Here is a 19,883-nt window from a genome sequence, read left to right as displayed (position 1 = left end):
TGCTGTCATTGAATGTTGACTAAACTCTTTATGTAGGGGTACTTGATGCTTCCTGTAGTTCACTAGAAACTCTTAAAGGCTGATTTTCTGAAATTTATTATATTAATCATCTTCATTTGGCTCCAATGTGAAAAAAGCTTACTGTGAAATCATATCTGCAGTTGACTCTAATTTTTTAAGATTAAATTAATTATAAAGCAAAGTGCTTCCTTGAAGACACAACACAAAGCCCAAGTTCACTGCTTCTACTCTTCTTTCTATGACAAGCTCAATAGCCTTAGAGGTGATGTTCCTCTTGATCTCTACAATCTCTACAATTATATTAATAAATGTATTAGGATCATTTCAGAATGAGATTAAAACTTTTTTTTGCTTTTTGGGTCACATCTGGCAATGCACAGGGGTTACCTCCTGGCTTTGCACTCAGTAATTACTCCTGGAAATGCTCAGGGGATCATATGAGATGATGGGAATTGAACCCTGGTCGGCCATGTGCAAGGCAAACGCCCTACCCTCTGTGGTACTGCTCCAGCCCCATCCAACTTTATTATACATTTCTAAACCTAATAGAACTTTAAATTACTTTAGTAGGAAGCTGTTTAACATTATTTCTCCTTTAGTGTTTTAGTATTTATGCTAGAATGAAAAACTATTTGAAATTTTTAATTCATCTGCTTGCTCAAGAGAGATTGTGGGATTTATTGATGTGGTTTAAGGAGTGGTGTTGGAACATTGCAGGATTGAAACCCAATCATGGGCCAATTTGTAACTCATATCTCACAGTGAATTCAATTTTTAAAATGTGAGGACAAAATACAAAAGATAAATAAATTATTCTTCAAAAAATTAAGTGTCCCCGGTGTTTAGGGGCTTTTGCCTTGCATGCAGCTGATGCAGGTTCAATTCCTGGCACCCCATATAGTACCCTAAGCACCCCCAGAAGTGATCCTTAAGTACAGAGCCAAGAGTAAGCATGAGAACTGCTGAGTGTGGAAAAAAATCCAAACAAACCAGTTATTCATGATTTTGCTATTCAACCTCTAAGACTAGAAATAATTTTTTTTTTACTTTTTGGGTCACACCCGGCAATGCAGGGGGGTTACCTCCTGGCTTTGCACTCAGGAGTTACTCCTGGCGGTGCTCAGGGGACCATATGGGATGCTGGGAATTGAACCTGGGTCGGCCACGTGCAAGGCAAACGCCCTACCCGCTGTGCTATTGCTCCAGCCCCCAGACTAGAAATAAATTTAGATATTGAAGATGATTATGGAAAACCTACTTAGGAACTTCTAGAGAGATTCTTAGACTATTAGGTGGGCTCTTGGAAAAATAAAATAGTAACTTAATTTGATGTAAATATTGTGTTATATCAAGTAATATTCAAGTAATATCAAGTAAATATTGTGTTATATCAAGTAATAACTCTATGCCAGGGAACTTTGAAAATAAACTTGAAGTTAACACCTTGAAGTCTACACTGAGCATTTGATCCATGATCACTGATGATGACTGGCACCTCCATGGAAATATAGACTCATTTTGTTTTCTAAATTTTCTATGTTTCAAAATAAAGACACGCTTTATTTTGTGTTACTTATAAGAAATAAGGATTTAGTTGTTTGGAAATTCATTATGACACACAGACATAATATTTCAAGTACTTTTTCTTAAGTCATCATTATTTTAATCATGAAAAAACCATTGGTAATGAGGGTACTCAGCACTCAGTATTCTTGGACATTAAAATATTTATTAATTTTCAAAACTATAAAAGCTTTTTGAAGGAGTATATGTCATGATGGATAATTATTTTCTACTTCACTTTCTTTAAAACAAAACATCTGATCACTGAATGATAACTGGGAAAACTGTGGAAATACTAAATTTCTAGCTTTCTTTGATGAGGTAGGAATGTATATTGGTAATAGATTATATAATATCAGCTTTAAAATAAAACTACCGCTCACTTTCATGTATCATCTGAAAAGGATAAACTAAAACATGTCAAATTTAACTAAAAATAGTGGAGTGCAAAGTATATTAAACGAGGATATTCTTGTGTTGATCATTCTTGCAGTTGAATAACTATATGGATTCAATAATAAAAGTTCTATATTTCTTTGAAACCATAAAATATCTTGAAAGATAGAATTAAAACATAATCTGTAATACACTGGTAAAATTTGAAATTAGGAATAGTCTAAAATTTCATTTCGAATATATATCCATAATCGTGTGTAAGAGTATGAGGGATAAATTGAATTCAAAAGTCGGCCTGTGGTCCCAAACGTGGCCTCTGGGCGCCGCTGTCGGCCAGTGCAGGGCAAGCTAAGACGCCCGGGATCCCGCAGCCTGTAGCCTGGGATTCCCAGCGCAGTCACCAACACACAGAGAAAGAACACCCCTTATACACTGGGGCTCTTGGCAGCGGAGTCTCCGCCCGGATTACTCGGATTCAAACCCCAAAGACTGGGGCTCCCCAGTCCCTTCTGGACCCAATAGTGAGCGTTTTCTCCCAACTGGAAGACTGGGAGCCGGCGAGAAGAGGAGCGCGCCATGGGAGGGAGCTGCGCGCACAGACGCCCCGCCAGCCGGCCGCAGGTACTGTTTGCCTTCCTTCTGCCTTTGTTCCACCGAGCGCTCGGCGAGCCCGTCCGCTACTCCATCCCCGAGGAGCTGGCCAAGGGCTCGGTGGTGGGGAACCTCGCCAAGGACCTAGGGCTCAGTGTCCTGGATGTGTCTGCTCGCAAGCTGCGCGTTAACGCGGAGAAGCTGCTTTTCACTGTAGATGCGGAGAGCGGAGACTTGCTGGTGAAGGACCGAATAGACAGAGAGCAGATATGCAAAGAGAAAAGATGTGAGTTGCAGTTGGAAGCTGTGGTGGAAAATCCTTTAAATATTTTTCATATCACTGTGGTGGTTGAGGATATCAATGACCATGCCCCTCGGTTTGATAAAGAGGAAATCCATTTAGAAATCCCTGAGTCTGTGTCCGCAGGTACACGAATATCCCTGGACCCTGCAAATGATCCCGATATAAACATGAACTCAGTTAAAGACTATCAAATAAATCCTAACCCTTATTTTTCATTAGTAGTCAGAGTTAATCCCGACGGTGGCAAATATCCCGAGTTGTCTTTGGAGAGAGCCCTAGACCGGGAAGAGCAGCAGTCTCATCGTTTGACGCTCACTGCCGTGGACGGAGGGGATCCGCCTCGAAGTGCTACTACTCGAATAGAAATTTTGGTTAGGGACACCAATGACAACCCCCCAGTGTTCAGTAAAGACGAATATAGAATTAGTGTTAGTGAAAATCTACCTCCTGGATCCTCCGTGCTGCAAGTGACAGCTACTGATCGGGACTTGGGGATCAATGCTGAAATCACCTACTACATTAGGAGCACTGCTCAGAGTACAAGGCACATGTTCTCGTTGGATGAGAAGACAGGGATGATTAAGAATGACCAGTCATTGAATTTTGAAGAGGTGGAGAGATACACCATGGAAGTGGAAGCAAAGGACAAAGGGGGACTCTCTGGCCAGTGTAAAGTGATCATAGAAGTTCTAGATGAAAACGACAACAGTCCAGAAATAATCATCACTTCACTGTCTGATGAAATTCTGGAGGATTCCCGCCCTGGGATGGTTGTGGCTCTCTTCAAAACGCGGGACCGGGATTCCGGGGAAAATGGAGAAGTCACGTGTAATATAGGAAGAGATGTTCCTTTTAAGATACTTTCTTCAGGTAATAATTACTACAAACTAGTGACAGACGGGGCCCTAGACCGAGAGCAGACTCCGGAATACAACGTCACCATCACAGCCACCGACAGGGGCAAGCCGCCCCTCTCCTCCAGCTCCACCATCACCCTGCACATCACAGATGTGAACGACAACGCGCCGGTTTTCCAGCAGGCGTCCTACATGGTCCACGTGGATGAGAACAACCCTCCCGGTGCCTCCATAGCCCAGGTCAGCGCCTCAGACCCCGACCTGGGCACCAATGGCCACGTGTCCTATGCCATCGTGGCCAGCGACCTGGCGCCCCGCGAGCTGGCGTCCTACGTGTCGGTGAGCGCGCACAGCGGCGTGGTGTTTGCGCAGCGCGCCTTCGACCACGAGCAGCTGCGCGCCTTCGAGCTGACGCTGCAGGCCCGCGACCAGGGCACGCCCGCGCTCAGCGCCAACGTGAGCCTGCGCGTGCTGGTGGGCGATCGCAACGACAACGCGCCGCGGGTGCTGTACCCCGCGCTGGGGCCCGACGGCGCGGCGCTCTTCGACACGGTGCCGCGCGCCGCGCAGCCCGGCTACCTGGTCACCAAGGTGGTGGCGGTGGACGCAGACTCCGGACACAATGCCTGGCTGTCGTACCACGTGCTGCAGGCCAGCGAGCCCGGACTTTTCAGCCTGGGGCTGCGCACGGGGGAGGTGCGCACTGCGCGTGCCCTGGGCGACAGGGACGCTGCGCGTCAGCGTCTGCTGGTGGCGGTGCGCGATGGGGGTCAGCCTCCCCTGTCTGCCACTGCCACGTTGCACCTGGTCTTCGCGGACAATATCCAAGAAGTATTGCCAGAATTTAGGGACCACCAGGAGCTCTCGGATCCCCAGGCTGAGCTGCAGTTTTACTTGGTCCTGGCTTTGGCCTTGATCTCAGTGCTTTTCCTTCTGGCAGTGATTCTAGCGGTCGCCCTGCACCTTCGTCGCTCCTCCAGTCAGGTGGGATGGGGCTGCTTTCAACCTGGTCTCTGTGTCAAATCTGGATCCGTAGTTCCACCCATGTACAGTGAAGGAACTTTGCCTTATTCCTACAATATGTGCGTTGCCCATACTGGAAAGACCGAATTTAACTTCCTAAAATGTAACGAGCCTTTACATTCCACACAAGACATAGTTTGTGGAGAATCTTCTGGGGCCTTAATTGCCCTTCAGGATGGGAATGATTCGACTTCACATCCTGAGACCTTAACACCGGTAAGTTTCATCGTTGTGTCTTCTGTAATATCAATGTTTCATATTTCAGGCATCCCTCATATTTAACGTCGTGTTTGTGGAATCATGGCTAGACATCATCTTGTGTTTCAGTGCTCTTTTCTTCACTTTTGGACCACACCCAGCAGTGTTCAGGGCTTACTTCTGGGTCTGTGCTCTGGGATCACTCCTGGTGGTGTTCAAGGGACGTTGGGAATTGAATGTGGGTCAGCTGTTTGCAATGCAAGCACCTTACATGTTGTACTAGTTCTCTGGCTTCTCATTTTTGTTTGTTGGTTACTTTTTTTATTTTAAGGGCACCACATTTGGCAGTTCTTAGGATTCTCTCCTGTCTTTGTATTCTGGGGTTACTCCTGCAAGACCTGGGGCACCATAATTGGGACCAGAGACTGAAAGGGTTGGCCATGTGTAAAACAAGCAAATTACCCCTTATACTATCTCTCTGACGTTAATTGTACTTTTTAAGATTACATGGTTCATGGGTTACTTTGTAGGGACTGGAGAGATAGTATAAGGTTCTGGGTCCCCCGGTTCCATCCCTCATGGTCCTCAGAGCACTGTCAGGTCTGATCCTGAGCACAGAGCAAGGAGTCAGCCTTAAACACTGCCAGCTGTGGCCCCAAAACAAAATAAAAAATTGCTCTGTAATTCAGAAAGAGGGTCACTAAATTGGAGCTGTCAGCAATAGAGCCAGTGATCTTAGTTTCTTATCAAATATACATACAATAAGATAGCTGTTCAAATCTGCTAAGGCTTAAGATGAACTTTCAGATCCTAGTTATATAGTATTACATTGTAACCTTAATATTAAATCAAAGTAGGTGCTCCTTTCAAATAGCATGTTTTGCAAATAATCTTGTAGGTGTGTTTGGGCAGCTTTCTTGATTATTTATTGACTTTAGCTTTGCACCCACACCCGATGGTGCAGAGGGGCTACTCCTGACATTAGGGGGTCACTCAGGTAGTGCTCAGGGACCATGAAGTGCTGGGGGTCAAATCTCGGCCTCCTGACACTTAACCCATTGTCATCGCTATCTCTCTAGCCCTATCTTCACTGGTTTAATTTTTTTTTTTTGCTTTTTGGGTCACACCTGGCGATGCACAGGGGTTATTCCTGGCTCTGCACTCAGGAATTACTCCTGGCAGTGCTCAGGGGACCATATGGGATACTCGGAATCGAACCCGGGTTGGCCACGTGCAAGGCAAACGCCCTACCCACTGTGCTATTGCTCCAGCCCCTGGTTTAATAATTTTTTAGAACTGTGAGATGGTGAGTAGATTCATAGTCCTTGTAGGCCAAGTTACAACTGTCTGCATTTTTTTGAGATGGAAGTCAAAAATTTATTTCCATTTACAAGCTTTTGTATGGTCTGCAAAGCTTAAGAAAACTACAAGAACTTTCAACTCTTCAACTTTTGGTTCTTCTGACCCTTATTCATTTCCCTTACCTTGGAGTTCAAATTGCACTCTTCAAACTTTTTTTTTACATTTATAGTATAAAATAATTCTAAGGAAGGAAATCATTTTGGGTTTTGTTTCCTAGCTCAGTCTGTGACTTTTTTTGGCTTTTTGGGTCACACCAGGCGATGCTCAGGGCTGACTCCTGGGTCTGCACTCAGGAATCACTCCTGGCGGTGCTCGGGGAACCATATGGTATGCTGGGAATCGAACCAGGGTCGGCCGCGTGCAAGGCAAACGCCCTGCCCGCTGTACTATCGCTCCAGCCCCAATTGCCACATATTTAAAGGGTTCATTCTTGGGGACATGTGACATAAAATATTGTTTTCTGTATAAAAAGTGAGTTTCTAAACCCCTTCCTTACCTTATAGGGAGAACTGTTACTGGGTTACTGGACATATATAAATGAAGATGTGTAAACCTGGCACCCTGAAAAATGCAGAAAGGTGTTAGGGAGATAACTCAATGGGCTGAACACATATTGTGCCTGCAGGAGACTTCGGTTCAATCCTCTGCAGCAATGGTTCCCTGAGCACCAATGAGGAGTATCCCTTGAACATTGCTGAATGTGGTCCCAAAACAAACAGAGAATGGAAAAAGGGGGTAAAGAATGTAGCTCAACAGTGCGGTAGAGCACATGCCTCACATACATGGAGCACCATACTCATACAAAGCCAGAATAAGAAATTACTTATATTTGATCAACGTCCTGATGAAAACAGACTTTACATAAATATGTAATACATAATATATATTTTTAAAATATATATTATTTGCTTTTTGGGTCACACCCAGCGATGCACAGGGGTTATTCATGGTTCTGCACTCAGGAATTATCCCTGGCGGTGCTCAGGGGACCAAATGGGATGCTGGGAATTGAACCGGGTTGGCTGCATGCAAAGCAAACGCCCTACCTGCTGTGCTACTGCTCCAGCCCCTATATATTATTTTAAAACACTGTATCACTATTTCTTTTTTTGTATCACTATTTTTTTTTTGCTTTTTGGGTCACACCCGGCGATGCACAGGGGTTACTCCTGGCGCCCTACCCGCTATGCTATCGCTCCAGCCCCTGTATCACTATTTCTAACTTTATTCTTTTTCATAGAATTTGACCTTCTGTGCATATTCCTCTTCCCATTGCAACACATGCCTATTCCTTTTAGTTTACGATTACCTATCCAATTTCTTTAAGTTAACTTCTGATGACATATGCCTATCATAAAATTATTAAAGAATGATTTGTTGAGGTTCGATACAACTTTTAAAAATATGTTTTGGAAACCTTCCATAACTCTTAGTTTTTAACAACTTGCGCTGATTAATAAAATATGGAAATATATAATTGAATTATAAGTACATATAGCCTCTTTATGAATACCTAGTATATGTCACTGTTTCAAATAAAGCAAACCTTTTCCAACACAGCTAGAAACTTAAAATAAGCACAACTTGCCTTTCAAACTTGGTTTATTTATATTGGTACAATGCGTTGTAAATAGTTAACGGGTTTGATTTAATAATTTATTGCAATTTTTATTCCTCTTTATACCCCCACCCCAGTAAACAATCTTAATTTGACTTAAGGATATTAGTAGTTAAGGATATTAGTGGAGAAACCAAAGAAATAATGTAAAATAAAATATAGGTTTAATCCCTAATATCATACACTCCCCCCCAAAAAATTAAAGTATGAAAAAAAAAGGCAGTGTTTTCCTAGCGCAAATATTATGGATGCAGTAACAATTTGGGACTCTGGGCGCCGCTGTTCACCTACTAGGAGAGAAACGCTGCCCGCGCTCAATCCCGATTCTCCGGGCTCCGACTACACAAAGCTTCAGTTCCTACGAGTAAGCTCCGGGGTCGCAGCGAAACTCACTCCAGAATTTAAGGTTCACCGGCCACAAGAGACTCCCTGCACCCCAAGAAAGAAAAAGGAACCGCTCAAAACCCACAGCGCGTCTACCAAGGACTTTGCGACCATTCGGAGCCCCGGTAACAATGGCCGCGCGGAGGCTCCGCTGGCCCCGCCGCGCCCTGCTCCTGCTCCCGCTCCGGCTCTGCCTGCTGCTCGGTGAGCCGCGGGGGGCCGACACTCGGCAGATCCGCTACTCGGTGCCTGAGGAGCTGGACAAAGGCTCCTTCGTGGGCAACATCTCCAAAGACCTGGGGCTGGAGCCCCGCGAGCTGGCGGAGCGCCGCGTCCGCATCGTCTCCAGAGGTAGGACGCAGCTCTTCGCTCTGAATCCGCTGCGCGGCAGCCTGGTCACGGCGGGCAGGATAGACCGCGAGGAGCTCTGCGCCCAGAGCGCGCCCTGTCTGGTGAGTTTTAACATTCTTGTGGAAGATAGGGTGAAACTTTTTGGGATAGAAATAGAAGTTACTGATATCAACGATAATGCCCCCAAATTTCAAGCAGAAAATATAGATGTAAAAATCAATGAAAACGTCGCTCCAGGGATGCGCTTTCCTCTCCCGGAAGCGGTTGATCCGGATGTGGGAGTGAACTCCCTGCAGAGCTACCAGCTCAGCCCCAATAAGCACTTCTCCCTGGTGGTTCAGAGCAGGGCCAGTGGCGTCAAGTACCCGGAGCTGGTGCTGGAGCATGCACTGGATCGCGAGGAAGAGGCAATGCACCACCTGGTCCTCACTGCCTTGGACGGGGGGAACCCTCTCCGATCTGGCACTGTCCTCATCAGTGTCACTGTTTTCGATACAAATGATAATGCTCCAGTCTTCTCTCTGCCCGAATACCGAGTGAGCGTGCCCGAGAACTTGCCTGTCGGCTCCCAACTGCTCACAGTCACGGCCTCTGACAGAGATGAAGGACCCAACGGTGAGGTAACCTATTCATTCAGAAAAATACCCGATGCGCAATTGAAATTCCAACTAGACAAAATTACAGGGGAAATGAAATTATCAGAAAATCTAGATTATGAAGAAACAGGTTTCTATGAATTAGAAGTACAAGCTGAAGACGGGGGAGCATATCTTGCAACCGCAAAAGTTTTGATAACAGTAGAAGATGTAAATGACAATAGTCCAGAAGTGACCATCACATCTCTCTTTAGTCCCCTGATGGAAGATTCACCTGTGGGAACGGTTGTAGCGCTTTTAAACGTGCATGATCTTGACTCGGGACAGAATGGACATGTCACCTGTTCCATAGCAGGAAGCTTACCATTTAAATTAGAGAAGTCCATTGATAGTTACTATAGATTGGTGACGAAAAGAGAGCTTGACAGGGAACAGGTATCCTCATACAATATAACAGTAACAGCCAGTGATGGAGGAAGTCCACCCCTCTCAACAGAAACTCACCTCACCCTGCAAGTGGCAGATATCAATGACAACCCGCCTTCCTTTTCTCACGTTTCCTACTCTACCTATATCCCAGAGAACAACCCCAGAGGCGCCTCCATCTTCTCGGTGACTGCAGTAGACCCAGACAGTGAACAGAATGCTCGGGTTATTTATTCTCTAGCTGACGACACCATCCAGGGGGTACCTTTATCTTCCTACATCTCCATCAACTCTGACACAGGAGTCCTCTATTCACTGCAGTCGTTTGACTATGAGCAGTTTCAAGATCTACAGATGCAAGTGAAGGCTACTGATAGTGGGGACCCACCACTCAGCAGCAACGTATCACTGAGCATATTTGTACTGGATCAAAATGACAACATACCTGAAATCCTGTATCCAGCCCTCCCAATGGATGGTTCCACCGGAGTGGAACTGGCCCCCCGCTCCGCAGAGCCAGGCTACCTGGTGACCAAGGTGGTAGCAGTGGACAGAGACTCTGGCCAGAATGCCTGGCTGTCCTACCGCTTGCTCAAGGCCAGCGAGCCAGGGCTGTTCGCTGTGGGGTTGCACACGGGCGAGGTGCGCACTGCACGCACCCTGCTGGACAGAGATGCCCTCAAGCAGAGCCTGGTGGTGGGGGTCCAGGACCATGGGCGGCCCCCTCTGTCGGCCACAGTCACGCTCACCGTGGCCATTGCAGACAGCATCCCTGATATCCTGGCAGACCTGGGCAGTCCGGAGATCCAGCATGACTCTGATGCTTCAGGTGTCACCTTATACCTGGTAGTGGCACTAGCTTCTGTCTCCTGTGTCTTCCTGGCCTTCGTCATCGTGCTTCTGGCACTCAGGCTGAGGCGCTGGCATGCCTCACGTCTGCTGCAGGCTTCTACCGGGCTAGCTGGCCTGCCCACCTCACACTTTGTGGGCGTGGACGGGGTGCGGGCTTTCCTGCAGACCTACTCACATGAGGTGTCGCTAACTGCAGACTCTAGGAAGAGTCACCTGATCTTCCCACAGCCCAACTATGCAGACACGCTCATCAGCCATGAGAGCTGTGAGAAAAAGGATCCTTTGTCTTTGTTAGATGATTCCAAGTTTCCTATAGAAGATACCCCTTTGGTTCCAGTGAGTTCTATTTTTACTCTTTTTCATTCCTTAAAAAAAAATACAACCCGTTTTACTTTAGGATGCAGTATGACAATGGAATATTTCAAAACTTTTTGCCTTTTTCTTCATTTAAGTGGCATTTGTTTCTTGCTAGAACATTGGATAGGATTTGGTTTTTGTGGTTCTGGGGGTTGAACTCAGAGGCTGTGTTGTCTTAGCTACATCTGAGTGCCTAGAATTTGATAGTTCTTTTTGGGGAAAGGGCTGGGCTATACCCAGGGTGTTTAGGAACTGTTCTTAGCTCTGTGCTCTGGAGGGACCTCTGGTGGTGCTCAGGAGACCCTATGCGGTTCTGGGAATTTGAACCAGGGTCCTGGCAAAGGAAGCAAGTGCCTTATCTACTCTCTCCAGCCAGGCTTGATAGTTTTGAAAGCTGTTCTGTTTTTACTTTCTGGTCATCAAAAGGTTTACGTAGTTATATTTCATAGTTTTTTTATGCAATGCCAACAAGTACAAGCCAGGTCTCCCATATTGAGAGTGTCAGTCTGTGTAGTCTCCTGGTAGCCACATGAAGAAACCCTAGTCCTTAGACAAGCCTAGCTTGAGTTTAAGTCTGGTAAGAATTGATTTGTTATACACAAACACATTATTAGCCTCACTGAAAACAACCAAAATACAAGACCTCTCAGTGTTTTCACTAAAGAGAATGGTAATATAACTTTGTAGTTATCTTTTTTAAACAATACTTGTAGATACCATTACAGTTGAAATGACTTTCTTGAGAGATTTAAATTTTGCCCTATTATTTCACTGAGTCTACAGTGTATACCTAAATTGTGGGGGGTACATTTGGAAGTGCTCAAGAACTATTTCTCTGTGCTCAGGAGTGACCCCTGGTGGTGTTCAGGGATTCAAATGTGCCTGGGATTCAAATTGGGGTCAGAAGTATGCAAGGAAAACACCTATGCTATTTCTGTTCCTTGTATCACCCTTTTTGCATATGATTCTAATGTCATAGGTTTATTTGAGGGGGGGAATCACACCGGCAATGCACAGGGGTTATTCCTGGCTCTGCACTCAGGAATTACTCTTGGCAGTGCTCAGGGGACCATATGGGATGCTGGGAATCAAACCCGGATTGACCGCATGCAAGGCAAAAGCCCTACCTGCTCTGCTATCACTCCAGCCACAAATCATACTTTTAGATGGAATACATAGCATCTTCCTTTGCTCAAGAAATAGTCTAGAGAGTTTATAAAAGGTCAGATTAGCAGTTTCGGAGTTCTGTTCTCCTTCTGTTACTAGATAAATTCTCCAATCTTCATACTGAAAAAAGTAGAACAAGGACAGATGTCAACATGTTCCTTGGAACAGAAGAAGCAAGGGATGTGTTCAAAGGGTATTCTAGTGGCTCTTTGATGTAGAGAAAAGAAGGCCTACTTTAAATTTTGAAAAAATATGAAATATAAGAAATTAAGTGAAGAAACCTTATTTCTGCAGCAAATAGGAACATAAATACACAAAACTACTCTAAAATGAGTTATTAGTAACTTAGTTGCCGTTAGTGAGCATAATAATGTGTTTCATCTTCTATTACTAATGTTCTAAACAAACGTGGCATCATGTAGTCAATAAGTGTACTCATGACTTTTTTACATTTCTTGACATTATTTCAATGACCCATCTATAGAAAAAGTGATTCACAAGTTAATAGGTCATAGTTATTAATTTGTAAATCACTGAAATGTCATTTTAAATTTTTGTCCACATGAATTCAATTTTAATTCATCTGAAATAATTGCATGGTAACTATTGTAAGCAGATATATAGAATTATTTAAAAGCAGTACTGGATATCTGGAGGAAATGTAACAGTAGTTGCATTTCTTATTACCAATATGAATGGATCTTACTTTGTAGCCAAATTGAGGGCTGTAAATCAAAAGAAAAAGTGAAAAAATGAAACTAGTTTTGCTTTAATATTTACTTTTGAGTGATAATTACTCGTTGAAAGAACAGCAGTGACTGACTCTGAATGGAAGAAGAAGGAAATAAGTGACTCCTGGGATAAGACCTAAATATCCAAGCTGTATCTTCTTTGACATTTTGAATATCCAAAAATAATTTTATTCAACATCTACGTAAATTATTAACATGTAAGGATACTTTGGGATATGTGGAGATATACTTTACAGTTAAAACATATCACTGAGGAATTATTCAATATTTTAGCTGGTTTCATCTTTGAAAGTTTTTACTGGAATATGGAGAAAATAAGTAGGCTGCGGTTCCACACGAGGCCTCTGGGCGCCGCTGTCGGCCAGTGTAGGGCAAGCTAAGACCCGGGATCCCGCAGCCTGTAACCTGGGATTACCAGCGCAGTCACCAACACACAGAGAAAGAAACCCCCTTATACAGTGGGGCTCTTGGCCGCAGAGACTCCGTCCGGATTACTCGGATTCTAACCCCAAAGACTGGGGCTCCCCAGTCCCTTCTGGACCCAATAGTGAGCGTTTTCTCCCAACTGGAAGACTGGGAGCCGGCGAGAAGAGGAGCGCGCCATGGGAGGGAGCTGCGCGCACAGACGCCCCGCCAGCCGGCCGCAGGTACTGTTTGCCTTCCTGCTGCCTTTGTTCCACCGCGCGCTCGGAGAGCCCGTCCGCTACTCCATCCCCGAGGAGCTGGCCAAGGGCTCGGTGGTGGGGAACCTCGCCAAGGACCTAGGGCTCAGTGTCCTGGATGTGTCTGCTCGCAAGCTGCGCGTTAACGCGGAGAAGCTGCTTTTCACTGTAGATGCGGAGAGCGGAGACTTGCTGGTGAAGGACCGAATAGACAGAGAGCAGATATGCAGAGAGAAAAGAAGATGTGAGTTGCAGTTGGAAGCTGTGGTGGAAAATCCTTTAAATATTTATCACATCACTGTGGTGGTTGAGGATATCAATGACCATGCCCCTCGGTTTGAGAAAGAGGAAATAAACTTAGATATCAGTGAATCTGCCAGTCTGGGAATGGGAATGATTCTTGACTCTGCAAAAGATCTTGATATTGGTATGAATTCACTAAGTAAATACCAACTAAGTCCGAACGAGTATTTCTCATTGGTGATGAAAGACAATCCCGATGGTGGCAAATATCCAGAATTAGTGCTGAAGAAGAACCTTGACCGAGAAGCACAGAGTACGCACCATTTGGTACTCACAGCCATAGACAGTGGGGATCCACCGAAAAGTGGCACAACTCAGATTCGGATCAAGGTGGTGGATGCCAATGATAATGCGCCACAGTTCAGCCAGAACGTGTACAGAGTCAGCCTCTCTGAAGATGTGCCCCCAGGTACCTCCGTGCTGAGAGTGAAGGCCACGGACCCTGACGAAGGCATCAATGCAGAGATCACCTACTCCTTTGTTGGTGTGACTGACAAAGCCCAGGGAGTGTTCTCTCTGGATTCCGACACAGGAACCGTTACAACTCATCAACCCTTGGACTTTGAAGACGTTGAAAGATATATCATGGATATAGAAGCAAAGGACCGAGGATCCCTTTCTACACAGTGTAAAGTGATCATAGAAGTTCTAGATGAAAACGACAACAGTCCAGAAATAATCATCACTTCACTGTCTGATGAAATTCTGGAGGATTCCCACCCTGGAATGGTTGTGGCTCTCTTCAAAACGCGGGACCGGGATTCCGGGGAAAATGGAGAAGTCACGTGTAATATAGGAAGAGATGTTCCTTTTAAGATACTTTCTTCAGGTAATAATTATTACAAACTAGTGACAGACGGGGCCCTAGACCGAGAGCAGACTCCGGAATACAACGTCACCATCACAGCCACCGACAGGGGCAAGCCGCCCCTCTCCTCCAGCTCCACCATCATCCTGCACATCACGGATGTGAACGACAACGCGCCAGTTTTCCAGCAAGCGTCTTACGTGGTCCACGTGGACGAGAACAACCCTCCCGGCACCTCCATCGCCCAGGTCAGCGCCTCCGACCCAGACCTGGGCACCAACGGCCAAGTGTCCTACACCATCGTGGCCAGCGACCTGGCGCCCCGCGAGCTGGCGTCCTACGTGTCGGTGAGCGCGCACAGCGGCGTGGTGTTCGCACAGCGCGCCTTCGACCACGAGCAGCTGCGCGCCTTCGAGCTGACGCTACAGGCCCGCGACCAGGGCGCGCCCGCGCTCAGCGCCAACGTGAGCCTGCGCGTGCTGGTGGGCGACCGCAACGACAACGCGCCGCGGGTGCTGTACCCCGCGCTGGGGCCCGACGGCGCGGCGCTCTTCGACACGGTGCCGCGCGCCGCGCAGCCCGGATACCTGGTCACCAAGGTGGTGGCGGTGGACGCAGACTCCGGACACAATGCCTGGCTGTCGTACCACGTGTTGCAGGCCAGCGAGCCCGGACTCTTCAGCCTGGGGCTGCGCACGGGGGAGGTGCGCACTGCGCGCGCCCTGAGCGACAGGGACGCTGCGCGTCAGCGCCTGCTGGTGGCGGTGCGCGATGGGGGTCAGCCTCCCCTGTCTGCCACTGCCACGCTGCACCTGGTCTTCGCGGACAGCTTGCAGGAGGTGCTGCCTGATCTCAGCGATGAGCCTAAAGCGTCTGACCCTCAGGCTGAGCTGCAGTTTTACCTGGTGGTGGCCTTGGCTCTCATTTCAGTGCTCTTCCTCCTGGCGGTGATTCTGGCCATTGCTTTGCGTCTGAGACATTCTTCTAGCCCCGCAGCTCAAGGGTGCTTTGGATCTGTTCTCTGTTCCAAGCCTGAGATTCCTCCTAACTATAGTGAGGGAACATTACCTTATGCCTATAATTTGTGTGTGTCTGGAGACCAAACTAATGCAGAGTTTAACTTCCTCACATCTGTTGACCACTGTCCAGCCACACAAGATATTCTCAACAAAGATAGCTCTTCAGTGCTGTTGGCTAACATTTTAACGCCTTGTGTTGACACAGATAAGACGTCCGTTAAACAGGTAAGTAGTTTACAATAATGCATTGTATGTTCCAGTATGCTGATATATTCCAATACAGTGCTAATTTCATGACTCTAGTTTCAATGAAACATTCCAAAAATAAACATAAGTTAAATGTGCACATCACTTTTCTTGCCATTCCCTGCAGTGCTAGTAGGCTATTTCAGGCTCTCAGCTCTGAGTTGGTCCTAGCTGTACTTAGGGACCATGTGGTGCCACATGCAAGGCAAGTGTCTGAACCCTGATAATCTCTCTCCAGCCCAGCCCTGCACACATCACTATTAAGATTAAAATTACCATGCTGTGGTCAAACTAATCAAAGGCATTTTAAGGTAAAATATATAACGAGAAATATCTAATGACATTTAAATTAAATAGTATGCATTTTGCTTAAGAATATGATACATATATATTTGGGTGCTCAGGAGTGATATCCTGGCAAGGCTTGGGGAACCATGTGTATCACCAGGAATCTAACCTGGGTGGGTCATATGCAAGGCAAGCTCCCTACTGGCTGTACATCACTCTAGTCCAATACAGTTGTATTTTTGTTTTGGCATTTTAAAGGACAACTTATTTCCTTTCAATTTTTCCCAGACATTTCATTTTTACTTTACTGAATAAAAATACATTGGTAAGAAGTACAATCAGGCATCCTGGCTAATAATTTTGGGAAGCTATGTTCTACATCCAGATAGCCGCCTCACTTAGTCAGTAAACATCAATAGTAACTAAATCCAATCTGCAAGTTTTCAACTCTAGTTACACTTGAGAAAAATTTAATCTAATCCTGGCAGTCTGGTGGTGGGCATAGTATAGCAGTCCCTCAAGTAAAAAAGAATAATATAATATTGGTACTTTTGTAAAATATATATCACTGTATCACTGTCATCCCGTTGCTCATTGATTTGCTAGAGCGGGCACCGGTAATGTCTCCATTGTGAGACTTGTTACTGTTTTTGGCATATCAAATATTCCAGTCTCTGCCATGTGGGAGAGATACTCTCAGTAGCTTGCCAGGCTCTTTGAGAGGGGCAGAGGAAATGAACCCGGGTCTACCGCGTGCAAGGCAAACGCGGAACTGCTGTGCTATTGCTCCAGCCCAAAAAAATATATATAATAACAAAAAACTAATAATAGTTGTCTTTTCACAAGTTTTCTTGGTAAACATTTAATATAACTTAAAATAGCCCTTTATTTCCAACTTTAAACTTCATAAATACGTTTCTCTGAAATGGTAAGTAACTTCTTCAGTCCTTCATTAGGTGGGTTTGTTACTTGTTGCAATAATAAGATTGGGCTCTAGGCGCCGCTGTTCACCAATGGGGGAATGAAACCGCGCTACAGTCCCTCCCTCCCTCCTTCCACATCTACCACACAAAGCTGAAAGCGACGGGAGACTCACAGATTCTCACGCTGGAAACTTAATGCACTTCTCCTTCGCGGATATATTTCGGATGCAGGCGGCTCGGAACTTTGTAAAGATATAAGCAGAGTCAGAACAAACGACTCACGAAACCCCCGAAATAAAGACTCAGCCATGGCGAACCGGCTTCCGCGCCTGCACTGCAGCGGACTCGTCCTGGTGTGCATCTTCCTGGGGATGTTGCGGGAGTCTGGGGCCCGGCGGATCCGATACTCGGTACCCGAAGAGACGGACAAAGGCTTCTTCGTGGGCAATATTTCCAAGGATCTGGGGCTGGAGCCCTGGGAGCTGGCGGAGCGCCGAGTCCGCATCGTCTCCAGAGGAAAGACGCAGCTTTTCGCGCTGAATCCGCCAAGTGGCAGCTTGATCACAGCGGGCAGGATCGACCGGGAGGAGCTCTGTGAGACCGAGTCTTCTTGTTTGCTGAATATGGAAATACTTGTGGAAGACACTCTGAAGATTTACGGAGTGGAGGTGGAAATAATGGACATTAATGACAATGCCCCACGCTTCCGGGAGGAGGAGATAGAGATCAAAATCAGTGAACAAGCAACTCCGGGGTCTCGATTTCCCCTGCCTAGCGCGAGGGATCCAGACGTGGGAGTGAACTCTCTCCTGCGCTACCAGCTCAATCGTAATAATTACTTTTCCTTGCAAGTGCGCGGGGGAGCCAGTGGGACCAATAGCCCTGAGCTGGTGCTGGAGGGGAGTTTGGACCGGGAGAAAGAGGCCATTCACCACCTTCTCCTCACAGCTTTAGACGGAGGAGAGCCCATCCGCCAGGGCTCTGTTCCCATCCGTGTGGTGGTCCTCGATGTCAATGACCATGCTCCAAAGTTTACACAATCCGTGTATCAAGTGAGCGTTCCTGAGAACCTTAACCCTGGAACCCGGATGCTCATTGTAAACGCAACTGATCCCGATGAAGGAACCAATGGGGAAGTAGTGTATTCATTCCTGAATATGGAAGGAAAAGCGTCAGAAACATTCCACTTGGATTCTAAGTCAGGAGAAGTCTTAATACGCGGGTCTCTGGATTTTGAGAAATATAGATTCTACGAGATGGAAATTCGAGCCCAAGATGGAGGAGGTCTCTTCACTACTGTTAAGATGTTGGTTACAGTTTTGGATGTGAATGATAATGCTCCGGAAATCACTATCACGTCTTCTACTAACTCAGTGCTGGAGAACTCTCCTCCAGGAACAGTAATTGCTCTTCTAAACGTGCAAGATCAAGATTCTGGGGAAAATGGTCAAGTCTCCTGTTTCATTTCTAACAATCTGCCTTTTAAATTGGAGAAGACTTATGGAAATTATTACAAATTGATAACAAATAGAGAACTGGACAGAGAGCAGGTTCAGGGCTATAATATAACATTGACAGCTACAGATCAGGGAAGTCCACCCTTATCTACAGAAACTCATATTTCACTGATTGTGACAGATGACAATGACAACCCACCCACCTTTGCTCACTCCTCTTACTCTGCCTATATTCCTGAAAACAACCCCAGAGGTGCCTCCTTCTTCTCCGTGGTTGCATTTGATAGGGACAGCAAAGAGAATGCCCAGATCATTTACTCTCTTGCTGAGGATACCTTCCAAGGAGCACCCCTGTCCTCCTACATCTCCATCAACTCGGACACAGGTGTCCTCTATGCACTGCGCTCCTTTGACTATGAGCAGTTCCGTGACCTGCAGTTGTGGGTGACAGCACAGGATAGTGGGAACCCGCCACTCAGCAGCAATGTGTCACTGAACATATTTGTGCTGGACCAAAATGACAACGCTCCTGAGATCCTGTACCCCACGCTCCCCACTGATGGCTCCACTGGGGTGGAACTGGCCCCCCGATCCGCAGAACCAGGCTACCTGGTGACCAAGGTGGTGGCAGTGGACAGAGATTCAGGCCAGAACGCCTGGCTGTCCTACCGCCTGCTCAAGGCCAGCGAGCCAGGGCTGTTCTCCGTGGGGCTGCACACAGGCGAGGTGCGCACTGCACGTGCCCTGCTGGACAGAGATGCCCTTAAGCAGAGCCTGGTGGTGGGGGTCCAGGACCATGGGCGGCCCCCTCTGTCGGCCACGGTCACGCTCACCGTGGCCATCGCAGACAGCATCCCTGATGTGCTGGCAGACCTGGGCAGCATCAGTGCCCCCACTCAGCAGGACGACTCAGACCTCACTCTCTACCTGGTGGTGGCTGTGGCTGTGGTCTCCTGTGTCTTCCTGGCCTTTGTCATCATGCTGCTGGCGCTCAGGTTGAGGCGCTGGCATGCATCGCGCCTGCTGCAAGCTTCTGCAGGTGGCTTGGCTGGCGTGCCTTCCTCGCACTTTGTGGGCGTGGATGGAGTGCGGGCTTTCCTGCAGACCTACTCGCATGAGGTGTCACTGACTGCAGACTCGCGCAAGAGTCACCTGATCTTCCCACAGCCCAACTATGCAGACACGCTCATCAGCCATGAGAGCTGTGAGAAAAGCGAGCCTCTCTTGATAGCGGATGATTCAGCTACTGGTTTAGGCAAATGTGATTCTACTCAGGTGAGATCTATTTCTTGCTATCCTATTACTGATATTTCTGCACAAGTCTTTCAAGTAGCTATTTTTTGCTTTCTCTGAACCTGT

General features: G+C 46.6%; 1 protein-coding gene across 18 annotated transcripts in view; it reads left to right on the top strand.

Moving 5' to 3' along the window:
• The window catches only part of LOC101549287 (protocadherin gamma-C5), a 190,173-nt gene that overhangs the window by 87,623 nt on the left and 82,667 nt on the right, over nt 1-19,883 (top strand). Inside the window, exon 1 of one of the 18 annotated variants that reach the window (XM_055142249.1) lies at nt 2,412-4,971. The exons of 13 other annotated variants lie outside the window; for them this stretch is intronic. In XM_055142249.1, the coding sequence (XP_054998224.1) occupies nt 2,557-4,971 (2,415 nt within the window). In that variant the 5' untranslated portion in view covers nt 2,412-2,556. 4 more of the 18 variants (XM_055142254.1, XM_055142252.1, XM_055142248.1 and 1 more) reach the window with 4 other exon arrangements.

Source organism: Sorex araneus, chromosome 6 (assembly GCF_027595985.1).
Source record: "Sorex araneus isolate mSorAra2 chromosome 6, mSorAra2.pri, whole genome shotgun sequence".
Lineage (NCBI taxonomy): Eukaryota > Metazoa > Chordata > Mammalia > Eulipotyphla > Soricidae > Sorex > Sorex araneus.
The sequence above is the reverse complement of the archived record's forward strand: the minus strand, read 5'-3'. Positions and strand labels throughout refer to the sequence as shown.